Source organism: Anneissia japonica, unplaced genomic scaffold, assembly GCF_011630105.1.
Source record: "Anneissia japonica isolate Jap-2015-1 unplaced genomic scaffold, ASM1163010v1 scaffold287690_len26547_cov170, whole genome shotgun sequence".
NCBI lineage: Eukaryota > Metazoa > Echinodermata > Crinoidea > Comatulida > Comatulidae > Anneissia > Anneissia japonica.
The window spans coordinates 1-12,651 of record NW_022725696.1 but is presented as its reverse complement, the minus strand read 5'-3'; the positions used below and the strand labels follow the sequence as shown (position 1 = coordinate 12,651).

At 36.7% G+C, this 12,651-nt stretch overlaps 1 protein-coding gene across 2 annotated transcripts; it reads right to left on the bottom strand.

The window, feature by feature from the left end:
- Positions 1–963: 963 nt before the first annotated feature.
- Positions 964–9,581, bottom strand: LOC117112852 (branched-chain-amino-acid aminotransferase-like protein 2). 2 transcript variants are annotated; one of them, XM_033256046.1, is made up of 2 exons: positions 9,556–9,581; positions 964–2,319 (listed from the first exon to the last, which is right to left on the bottom strand). In XM_033256046.1, the coding sequence occupies exon 2, from the start codon at positions 2,311–2,313 to the stop codon at positions 1,375–1,377; it is 939 nt and encodes a 312-aa protein (XP_033111937.1). In that variant the 5' UTR covers positions 2,314–2,319; positions 9,556–9,581; the 3' UTR covers positions 964–1,374. The 2 variants fall into 2 exon arrangements, with proteins under 2 accessions (XP_033111937.1, XP_033111936.1); XM_033256045.1 differs by lacking the exon at positions 9,556–9,581 and adding an exon at positions 8,361–8,453.
- Positions 9,582–12,651: the final 3,070 nt, after the last annotated feature.

Genomic DNA, 12,651 nt, shown 5'->3' with positions numbered 1-12,651 from the left:
AGAATAAAAAGGAAGATATTATCATAATGACCAGACTCACAACACCTTGCAACCCATCCTTTATTTCAAAAAGTGTCCATAGCTCCTTTGATCAAAGCCGCCAGATATTCTTTGCAGTGGCGTACCACCGGGAGACAAGGGGAAAATATATATCTGTGGAAAACCTTTCTCCACCCCTTGAAGATGCCCTTTTCACCCCCTGGAAACTGCCTAAAAATCTCGCATTTCTTGTCAAAGTAGGCCAATTTCATCTAAAAATTGCACATTTTTGGGAGTTTCGATCAATTCCGACAAAATTAGAATTAATAACAAAACATTTTTTTAGGCTTTTTAGGGTTAACCTTCTAAGTTATTTAAACACATAATAGTCCCAAACTCAAGAAAGAAAATTTAAGATAGATCGTTTTACCTAAAAGAAACTTATGAACGACAAGTTTTGCCGTGTCCCACGTCATCAAGTAATAACGCTTATGCTAAACAACGAGTTAGCTAATTAGATACCTTTAATTTAAGAAGCTCTGAAACAATCACATTTCAATAACATGCTTTTAACGGTTTAGTTTTGTTGCCTTTGACCTTATTTGGCACGAGGAAACGCATATCATTTTAGTACATTAATAGTTACAATTATAAAAGTCTATCTATTTGAAGATCACAAATGGGTCCCGAGGCTCTCCTTACGGCCGAAAAATCGCATTATATATTTTCAAAGTACAATGTAGATAACCTTTTGACAAGCCATTTACAACGGGCGCGTTTCAAAATTGATAGATTCTACTAATATTTTACAATTATAAAAGTCTATCTATTTGAAGATCACAAATGCGTCCCGAGGCTCTCCTTACGGCCGTAAAATCGCATTATATATTTTCAAAGTACAATGTAGATAACCTTTTGACAAGCCATTTACAACGGGCGCGTTTCAAAATTGATAGATTCTACTATTTTTTTACTGTAGGACTATTCAGACACATAATTATTTGAAAGCAAATGTAATATTGTACATATTGAAAATAACACAAAGTGAAATAACAATTCTTCAAAGATAAATTTTATACAATTTTGGATTTTTTTTTACAATTAATGAAAAACTGCTTGATAAAAAAAAAATTCCAGCCAGAATAAAACATAGTATTTAAATATCTATAAAAAATGAAATTACTTTGTATTCTAGCTTAGGTTATATGCCTCATTAAAACGATATGTCATGCATGATCATTGTTTGTATATTAATCATTAACGTTTCAGTTTCACTATTTATTGATACAAACGCATTTTTATCAATATAATGCTTTCATAATGGCAAACATGAATATTCATAATATGATAGTACTATTTTGGATACATAACACATAACATGAAACACTTAATTTATTAAGTGCAGGAAATCCGTACACGATGGGTACTATTATCTATGGAGATAATTTTTTTAGCAAGCATTTTCTCGTAGAAAGGCATTGCATAATCCACGCATTTCAATATATCATCTGAAAGCTCGGAGCGGGCTGGTGGGTCCATGTTGTCGGCTTTTTTGAAGCCTACACTCTCAAACGCTGCTGTGTATGTACCCACCATCTTGTGACCCTTTAGCTGAAGTTCGGCCATCGACCAATCCTCGGCTGCATCTTGATTGGCTGCCCACGACAAAAGTTTGTCAGAGTATTTGATACCGACAGCCTCGCAGTACTTTCGAAGCGTTCCTTCGGGGTTGGTTTGTAGGTCGTCTGCGTCAATGATAACAGGATCAGTTTCAATCCCCATCGATATAACATGCTCATATAATCTATAATGCTCTTCGTAACCATATCCCTCAGCGCCAGACATTTTCAACATGGTGTCTAGACCTAGGGATTCCTGTTCACCCGCTGCTAATTTTGTCACAACATCTTTCCATGACTTGTAAACCTTGTTTGGGTGACGTATGATGAATGTGTGACGATAGCCTTTTGGAATACAATTAAGTTTTCCTACAAGAGAAGCCGAAGTGTCTTTACAAAATACCACATCCTTTCCTGTATAAGGAGCTTCTAACAGAGATTCTTTCACCCAACTGAAAGTGTACTGCTTATGGTCACTAGCGTCTCCAGCCAAAGACTCCAGGGTCTTGTCGAGGATTTTGATGGCTTCATCATTCCAACTTGTCACGCGATCAGGGCCTAGAGACGCCGCGCAGACGAATGGCTCGTTGATAAGTTTGACGTTGTCAAGATTAGACATGGACCTCAGAACTGCCGTTGCAAGACTGCGTGGAACCATCCATAACATAACGCGTACCTGATCGTCTGACATATTGGTAGTAATCTTCGGCCCCATAAATAACTGAAATGTTAAGATATAATTTGATACGGGGCGCCAAACGACACACTACCTGTTCTGTCATACAAAAACATGTTTCTCGGGACAAATCATGTTTTGTAATACGAAAATTATTCTGTCTTTACAAAACATATTTTGTAAAAGATAAAACCATGTTTGTCTAGTCTGTATAAACAATGTTTTGTAATAGACAAAACCATGATTGTCTGTAGAAAACATGTTTTGTAAAAGACAAAACCATGTTTGTCTGTACAAAACATGTTTTGTAAAGACAAAACCACGTTTGTCTGTACAAAACATGTTTTGTAAAGACAAAACCATGTTTGTGAAGACAAAACCATGTTTGTCTGTACAAAACATGTTTTGTAAATGACAAAACCATGTTTGTCTATACACGTTTTGTAAAAGACAAACTTGGTTTTGTCGTTCACTCAAACACAAAACATGTTTTGTCGCTTACAAAACACGTTTTGTAAAAGACAAAGATGGTTTGTCTTTTACAAAACGTGTTTTGTAGTACCGCCATCCTGTAGTACCGCCACAGCACATTATTGCACTTGTCAGTTGCAGTCTCGGCCTCCCGCGACCCGGCCCATAGCGGGGCACTAGGCGGGACTGTGCCGGGGATAGTTTTGTCCCCGTAGGGCCGGGACGTACCTACAATTTACCCGTAGATGTAACAAGCCTCGAAAGGCCCGGGAATTTTACATGTTAGAGTAGCCACAGTATCGGGTGTGTACGGCGTTAAGTGGCCGGGGATGTACGTTAAAATGGTGCCCCGCATTGCCGGGAGGTAGCCGGGACTTTTACATGCATGTAACCGTTTTGGAAATTTCATCCCCGGCTAAGTCCCCGTTAGGCCCGGGTCCGGGGGGGGGGAGACTACAATTGACAAGTGCATAAAAGCAAATAAAAGAAGCACTAGATATGATTCGTATCATAGTCTGTCTCTTATATATATATAATGATTAAACAGCGAAAATGGATGTGGGAGGTGGCAAGAAACTAGTAATTTTTTACTTGGCTGATATGTTGTTAGGGAAATTATTTTGAATACTGAGAAAGTGAGCTTTCTTAATTTACCCCATAAATTGTAAGGAATTGTTTTATTGCCGTATTATCTGCATTCCTGGAAAAAAGGGTCACTAATTCGGACCAACGTGCCTTCAGACCAATGGACCTTCAGACCAACGGGCCTTCGGACCAATGGGCCTTCGGACCAAAGACCCTTCGGACCAATGGGCCTTCGGACCAATGACCCTTCAGACCAAAGGTACGCACCCCCAACCAACGACGTTTGCCTAATTAAGATATATGCAGGCCTCTGGCTATCTCACCCCCAAAAAACTCATCCTAATTTGAAATTTATTACAATCTTGCAATCGCTGTTACAACATTAAACGTTCTGCTACACTATCTAGAACCTGGGCTAATATTCAACACATAGACCTGTATGTGCTGCTACATTTATTTACAGTAGATACACTGTAGGGCATGGTCTAGGCTAAGCCTGCAAGAACCACTGCCTGGAAACGTAAGGACAACACTTTCTGCTCTGAATGTAATAGAGTTTGAAACTGGTTTGGTTAGAATCTAAGGATGTTCTGTCAAAATATTTTCAAATCGCATAGATTAAGACTACATGTAAGACTGGCCATAGTATAATATATGCTAGTGTGTATGATGACATCCTAGTATACAAGGTTGTGGAATAATGCTGACTGCATATATTCCTGTTTTTTTTTTAATGTACAGTAAAGTAGTAATAATTATGTATTTTGATATGAAATTAAAAGCACAAAAGGAGAACAATGTAGGCCTCTACGTACTGTTCACCAATTTTAATAATCACAAGAAAGGATGGTCAGCATTATTATGTGATCCTTTTCAATAACCACTATTGTTTAGCACCTTGTTGCAGGTACTGTAAACAATATATTTCCTTATAGTCGTTGGCTGCCAGACCTTTTTTTTAAGGTTCCTTCCCGTGTGCCAAAACAAGTTTACATGTACAAACATACTTTTTTGAAATTTTATCCAGTCATATATCATCAAAATGAAGTGTCTAATAAATTGGCGGGAAAAAATTAGGGGGCGAGTATACTCGTCGATGGCACTGTGATAGAACTTTTTACTGACTATGCCAAGTGCGAGTTATCTCGTCCGATTTTTGCATGGGTTGGTATATGTTCAAAGGGCGCCCCCACTTGTACCGCACGAGTGTACTACCGGCAACATAATACAACAAACATACATATGTCATTTGTACGTTATCGTCAAGGTGTATCTTCCCCGAACAACCAGCCGTTAAATCTGTGGTTCTACAATGTATAATAAAGAAGTTATAAACGCTAGAATGTTCTCCCGATTTTGAGGAGTATACTCGTTCCCGGCGCCCTCAGTAACACCATGTGGGCGAGTATACTCGTCGCTGGCAGCCAACGTGTTAAAGAGCCTATGTTTAGTTGCTGGCATGTAGGCCAATTCAGGGGCGAATCCAGAGATGCCGGGGGCGAAAAAGGGGAGGGGAGGGGGCGAAAGTGGATCCGATCAAGATAACACCATCTTAGAGGAAATTTTTGTTTTCTCCCGAATAACCTGATGCGTTTGGGCGATCAATTCTTTCTTGTTTTCTCACCCCCCCCCCCCCCCCCACAAATAAACCCGCTATTTAAAATCACATTATTAAGTTTGATCTAAATTTGATATAAATGAATTAAATATTAAGGTACATTGTAGTCGATCTATAGCAAAAATTTTAAGGGCCTGTTATTGTCAAATCCGTGGCTCTCTTTAATTAAAATGAATTAAGTGACATAGTTAGGTAACACAAACTGGCGTTAAAACAACACTATTTAATATTTAATCAATACTTTTTATCTAAACGTTTTCGCATCTGAATGTTATTGTCGCAGCACTTAAAGCAATAAATCAATGTTGCTATCAGAATTATCTTCTTCATTCTCATATGCAACCAGCTAACTCCAGGGTAACTTCGAAGTCTCTGCAACACAATTGCTTGAAATTGGAGGTGCCATCGGACGCGAATGATCACATCGAGCATTTGATATATGACGCTCTGTATAAAGAACACTGCAGCACCTAGGGCTATATAATTCAAGTGGGCAATAATTTAATTAAAGTACAGTACTTAATTTATATTCAAAAGAAATCCAAAAGAGATAGAACGTCCACTAGGATGGAACATATACAAAGACACACGTCACAGTAAATGGTACAAACTTGCATTGAACTGTCTTCATAAAGCTTAAACGAGGATAAACTTCATACAAAATGTATATATTTCATCTAAACAATTTACATTATTAAATGTAACTGTTATTTTTAAAATAAACCCTCTTACGTCAATTCGGCTAAAGGGGGAACATAGATTAAGTGTTTAGTGCAAATACAAACAAAGGTACACGATTGAATCAAATATAGAATTTAAGCTAACAAAAACAACATATCCAAAACAAATCTACGTTATATTAGGCCTATATTGAAAAAAAAATGTAAAATTCGGCCAAATATAGTTTGGCCGTGACTTTTCAAACGTTACGGCCAGGCAATTTTTCATAAGGCCAGATTTGAGGAATCTGGCCGTCAAAAAGGCCAAATGGCAACCCTGCCGGGGAGCTTTGTCTGTATAGTCCAGTCATGCGCATTACATACACTTTTGGATAAATATATAAAAATAAATATATTAATCAATATATTAATATTTGTGTATATATAAATATATAAATAAATATATATATATATATATAAATAAATGTATGAACATAGTAATATATATAAATCATGTATATATATATATATATATATATACAAATAAATATACAAACATTATATAAACAAAAATTTAAATAATTATATAAATAAATAAATATATAAACATATAAATATATATAAATATATAAATATATATAAATACATATACAAATAAATATATAAATATATATATATATATATATAAATATTAATATATAAATAAATATACAAACAAATATATAAATAAATATATAAATAAAAATATAAATAATTACAATATATATAAAATAATACAGAGTAAATAAGAGTTCCATCTTGAAACTTGTATTAAAAGTTGCTACAGTCTATAAAGATGAGGTTTGTTAGAAAAGGAGGGTTGCAGTGCACCAGGTGGGTTGGAGGACTTATTTGGGAAATCTGAAGAGGGGGGTTTGCCAGAAATGAGGGAGGTTTGCTAGAAAAGGAGGGTTCTCCCGAACCATAAACCCCCCCCCCCCCCGGTTACGGGCCTGGTTCCCCACTCTACCTTCCTATAGTACTAGCTACTTAGCATGAATCCCACCTAGCTTATCCTAGGGGTGATAATCCTAGTATAGGCCTCGTATAGGTGGCCAAGCTCATATTGGTCAATAATGCTAGCCTATATTTTGGTAGCTACACCATACCATGCCAAACTAATTATCTCTTGTGATGGGCAACGCGGCGGGGTGTGGAAGATTCACATTTCTTCACTATCTCAATCACACGTTTAATTGACTCTTCCCCCTCATGAATATACGGAACCTTCATGAATATACAAAACCCTCATGAATATACGGAACATGTTTTGTCTTTTACAAAACATGTTTTGTAAAAGACAAAACCATTTTTGTCTTTTACAAAACGTGTTTCGTAAGCGACAAAACATGTTTTGTGTTTGAGTGAACGACAAAACCATGTTTGTCTTTTACAAAACGTGTTTTGTAAGAGAAAAAAACCATGTCTGTCCCCTACAAACATGACGAAAAAGATAGTGTGTCGTTTGGCGCCCCAAAGCCGAACTTACAAAACACGTTTTGTAAAAGTCAAACATGGTTTTGTCTTTTACAAAACATGTTTTGTATATACAAACATGGTTTTGTCTATAAAAAAAACATGTTTTGTATAGACAAACATGGTTTTGTCATTTACAAACCATGTTTTGTACACACAAACAAGATTTTGTCCTCACAAAACATGTTTTGTATAGACAAACATGGTTTTGTCTTCACAAAACATGTTTTGTATTGACAAACATGGTTTTGTCATTTACAAAACATGTTTTGTACAAACAAACACGGTTTTTGTCTTAACAAACATGGTTTTGCCTTTACAGGCAAACATGGTTTTTGTCTTTTACAAAAACATGTTTTGTACAGACGAACATGGTTTTGTCTTTACAAAACATGTTTTGTCTATAACAAAACATGTTTTGTATAGACAAACTGGTTTTGTTTTTACAAAACATGTTTTGTACAGACAAACATGGTTTTGTCTTTACAAAACATGTTTTGTACAGAAAAACCATGGACAAACATAGTTTGGTCTTTTACAAAAAATGTTTTGTACTGACAAACATGGTTTTGTATTTACAAAACATGTTTTGTACGGACAAACATGGTTTTGTCTATTACAAAACATGTTTTGTCTATTACAAAACTTTAAACACGTTTTGTACAAATATCGTTTTGTCTTTTTACAAAACTTGTTTTGTACAGACAAACATGGTTTTGTCTATTACAAAACATGTTTTGTACAGACAAACATGGTTTTGTCTTTTACAATATATGTTTTGTAAAGACAGAATAACTTTAGTATTTTACAAAAAAAAATGGTCCCTTATATACATGGTTTTGTATGACAGAACAGGTAGTGTGTCGCTTGGCGCCCCGTGTATTTGGAAGACCATGTTCGTTCTCATTTAAATAAATTCTTTTGTCTCCTTACATAGATTCCAGGGGCGAATGCAGAAGAGGGGGTGCTTTATACAATCTTTATCTGCGTGCCTCTGTCTACGTTTTTACCTGTGTTTTTGAAAAAGGATACATCTCTGAGTACCTTAGTACCAAACGATCACAAAAAAACCCAATAGCAAGCCAATTTTGTGTATTGCTTTAAAGAGGAAGGCCCCAGGTTTCGACTAGTGTTGTAACTCTTTAAATTATGCTAAGCATACATACCACAGAAAATAATGATAGCATACAACATTCGCCGTATGCAATACTGAGGGTACTTTAACGTGGTCTACTTACCAACAGACTATCTGTGATACAATAAGAGAAAATAATGAAGTCGCCAATGCCCTGCGTATATTATTCGTTATTCAGGTACAGGGTGGAAGTAGGCCTATGTACTCCGATGGATATATTTATATGTATACTATAAACGAGAATAAACTATCTTATATAGACTATTTTAAACTATAGTCGCATCCGGGTAACCAAGATGTGTTTGCATATTTTCACTGGTTGATTCCAGCGCCGTCATTAAATCCTAGAAACCTCCAGTATAGGTTATGTGTTATTTCCCAAAGGATGTATATCAAGTTAACAACTGGATTAATATAATAGGGGTTATTCCATGTTGAGGCAAGGTTGTCATGGTTAATAAACAATAGCCTTTATAGGCTATCAGTGCAGCTAGGGTATAGACCCAAACAAGACGTTCGACCAGCTTAGGTAAGGCCCAAACTATAGTCCCACGGCCACTAATGATTACAGAGCCAAACCAAGGCAATATATACACAGCCCAGGTGTGAATGCAAATAGTGGAATACAAGCTATGTGGCTCGGTTCCAGTAGATACAGAGAATATTTTGTCATTCTTAACGCGCCCCCACCACTTATAGAACCCCCTCTTCTTAATGAGACACGTACATACGTATCCCCTACGGAATCTACTGATTGTTCTAATGTAGCAAGTCCTGACAAACCTGAACGCCGCTATCCACTGCGCATGCGTAAATCTCCAGATAGGTTATCATTTTAGATGAAATTTGATGTTACTGTTATTGATGTTTAAGAGTTTTGCACATGCAAGTTTATAGGGTGAGGAGTGTAGCATATTTGAGTATAGGCTTGCTACTATTATTGTTTATGTTATATGCTAATTAGTACAATACGCGCGGAGCTAATTATATGCGAACCGGCGGGCATACGTTTTGTTGTATTAAAATGGTTGAGTTACAATAATGTCTTGTTGGACTGCTCTATCCGAGCGAATACACTACAACTGGCGACGAGGATCTACGTAAATCCACTTATTTATTAAACACTGAGTTAATCATCACTGATTTGCGCGATACAAAACATACACATATTGTCAATATACACCATCTGTGTGGGCAACTCATGTAAAGTTTTGTAGCACAACATAGTAAAAATGGCGAATGCACTGATAGGCAGAATCGATCCATTCGACGATACCAGCGAGAGTTGGCTTACTTACGTGGAATGGTTAGAACAATCTTTTTAGGCTAACAACATACAGGAAAGGAAAGTACCTGCATTCCTGAGTTTATAGACCTAAAACCTATGACCTACTTAAAAATTTGATTGCACCGGATAAACCGAGTACCAAGCCGTAGCTGCCAGTGGAAATGTTGAGGAAACATTTAGCCCCAAAACCACTAGTAATTGCCGAGCGGTTGCGTTTTCATAAGCGTGATAGAGAGAGTGAATCAGTAATTAGCACTTATCTTGCAGAGTTACGACGATTAACAGAACATTGTGAGTTCGGAGCATATTTGAATGAAGCTCTCAGAGATCGTCTTGTTTGTGAATAGAATTAATTGGCGATCGACGCTGTTCAGCTAAGGGTATTCGAACCAAAACAAACGCACGAAGATAGGCGATTTACACAGTAATTTAAGAAAATAGCCTTTACTAAAACGTCTCGTACACGCTTTGTGTGTAAAGTTGAGCGTGATTTAAATTTACAAAAACCATTGTTACATGTTTATGAATGTTACATGTTTATGAATGTAACGTCATCTTTTCTCTACGATTGTGTATGCCAAATGTGAAATATAACGAGAATAAATCCTACTATTTTGGGAATAAAACGTACATTGGTCGTGTCTGCCTGTGTAATAAAGCACGACGACGGCAGCCGTGTATTCACTCACAGTCGGTCGATGAATGTGCTTGTTGCAAAATGTGTTGTACTTGCAGATTTCAAGGAGAGCTAAGTTATTCAAAATTATTGAATAATGTTCCTAAATTCACACCAATAACTTTGGCAGACTGGTTGTTTAACAGGGCCGGCGGAACGTTTTTCAAACTGGGGGCCCCACTTATAAGCAGGCGCGTAACAGGGGTCTTGGGTCGGGCGGGGCGGCAAAGGTAATAATTTTCCCGGTTAGTAATTTATGACTTGGTGTGATACCCACCCCCACCCCCATATAGAAAACAATACGACATAGGGCTTATTTTATTATTAATATAGGCCACACACGTACGTGTGTTTGAAAACTAAATATAAGCATTTTCATCGTGGTTTTATTTATTACAATCATAGGCCTATTCTTTCACCATCATTACACATTGAGGCCCTTCTTTTAGGTAAAACGATCTATCTTAAATTTTCTTTCTTGAGTTTGGGACTATGTGTTATAACTTCGAAGGCAAAAGGGGTGCAAGCACAAGCTTTAACATTAAAAAATGCGCGCGAAAAATTTGTGTTTTTTTAATTCTAAATTCGTCGGAATTGATCAAAACTCCCTAAAATGTGCAATTTTTAGAGGAAATTGGGCTACCTCAACAAGAAATGCTCTTATGTTATATATGGCCACACTCGTTTTTTTAAACTCAATATAAGCATATTCCTAATGGCTTTATTTATTACAAACATATTCTTTCAACATCATTACACATTGAGGCCCCTCTTTTAGGTAAAACGATCTATCTTAAATTTTCTTTCTTGAGTTGGGGACTATGTGTTATAACTTGAAGGCAAGGGAGAGTAAGCACAAGCTTCAACATTAAAAAATGCGCGCGAAAAATTTTTGTTTTTTTTAATTCTAATTTCGGCGGAATTGATCAAAACTCCTAAAATGTCCAAATTTTTGGGGGAAATTGGCCTACCTCAACAAATTATGCGATTTAAAATTTGAGGTTTTCAGGCACTTTCCCGGGTGAAAAAGGGAAAGATTTTCCACAGATGAATATTTTCCCCTTGTCCCCCGGAGGTTACGCCACTGCGGAGAATATCTGGCGGCTTAGATCAATAATGCGCTATGGACACTTTTTGAAGTGGAGAAGGGTTTACAGGCCGAGGTATTGTGATACCTGTTCATTATATCTTTCTTTTTATTCTTGTCTTTATTTTTCTCTTCTCTTTTTCTTTTCCCTTCTTTCTCTTTCTCTTTCCCTCCCTCTTCACTCTTTCTTTTCTCTTCTTACCTAGCCCGGTATGACGACTTGGTCAGCCCGGTAAAAACCGTCAGGGGGGGACAGTCTGCCCACCTGCCCCCGCCTGTTACGCCACTGCTTATAAGATGAATGGGAATATGAATCATGCAGATATGGAATCAAATCTAGGTGGTGGGGGTCAACATTCCTCCTTCGAGAAAATTTCGATATCTAGATGGCGGGAAATGAGCTTTCCGACTTCTGACGTGTCTTTAATTACTTTTAAGTTCTTCAAAATTCAAGGTTTTCCCATCTTGAAAACGGTCAGGTAATTTTTCCCCATTGTTATTACAGTAAATAGGGCTTATGTGTGTATACATATATAACATTAAAAAAAAAAAAATGAGTAGTTGCATACGAATTTTCCATGAAGCGATGAATCCCAAAAAGAAAGGGGGGTCCGGGGGTTCTTCCCCAGGAAAAATTTGATTCCTAGAAGGCGGGAAATGAGCTTTCTCGACTTCTGAGGTGTCTTTTTAATTAAAGTCATTAAAAAATACTTCAGAAGTCGGGAAATCTCATTGTTCACCATTTAGAAATCAACATTTTCCCGGGAAGAACTCGAACCTCCCTTTCTCTGGGTTCATTGATTCATTATAATAATTTTCAAGACTGGAACACCTTGAATTTTGAAGAACTTAAAAGTAATTAAGTTCTTCAAAATTCTAGGTTTTCCACTCTTGAAAACGGTCAGATAATTTTTTCCCATTATTAATACAGTAAATAGGCCTTATGTGTGTATACATACATAAAAAAGATTGAGTAAGTTGCATACGTAGTTTTTCCATGAATCGATAAATCCCAAAAAGAAAGGGTTGGGGGGGAGATCCTGTGGTTCTTCCCCGGGAAAATTTTGATTCCTAGGTGCCGGGAAATGAGCTTTCCCGACTTCTGTGGTGTCTTTTAATGACGTTAAAATTCTTCAAAATTCAAGCCCCCTCCCCCTTGAAAATGATTCAATTAATCAATGAACTCCAAAGATATTTTTTTCTAGATGGCGGGAGATGAGCTTTCCTGACTTCTGAAATGTCTTTTAATACATATATATATGTCTTTAAAAAAAAAAAAAAGAAAAAATAAAAATCAGCTCACGGGTCCTTAAAAGTTAGGTCTAGAATTCTTTTCTTTTTCC

Bases quoted from the DNA above. Each gene is read 5' to 3' on its own strand.
- LOC117112852 (XM_033256046.1), bottom strand. From the start codon at position 2,313: ATGGGGCCGAAGATTACTACCAATATGTCAGACGATCAGGTACGCGTT.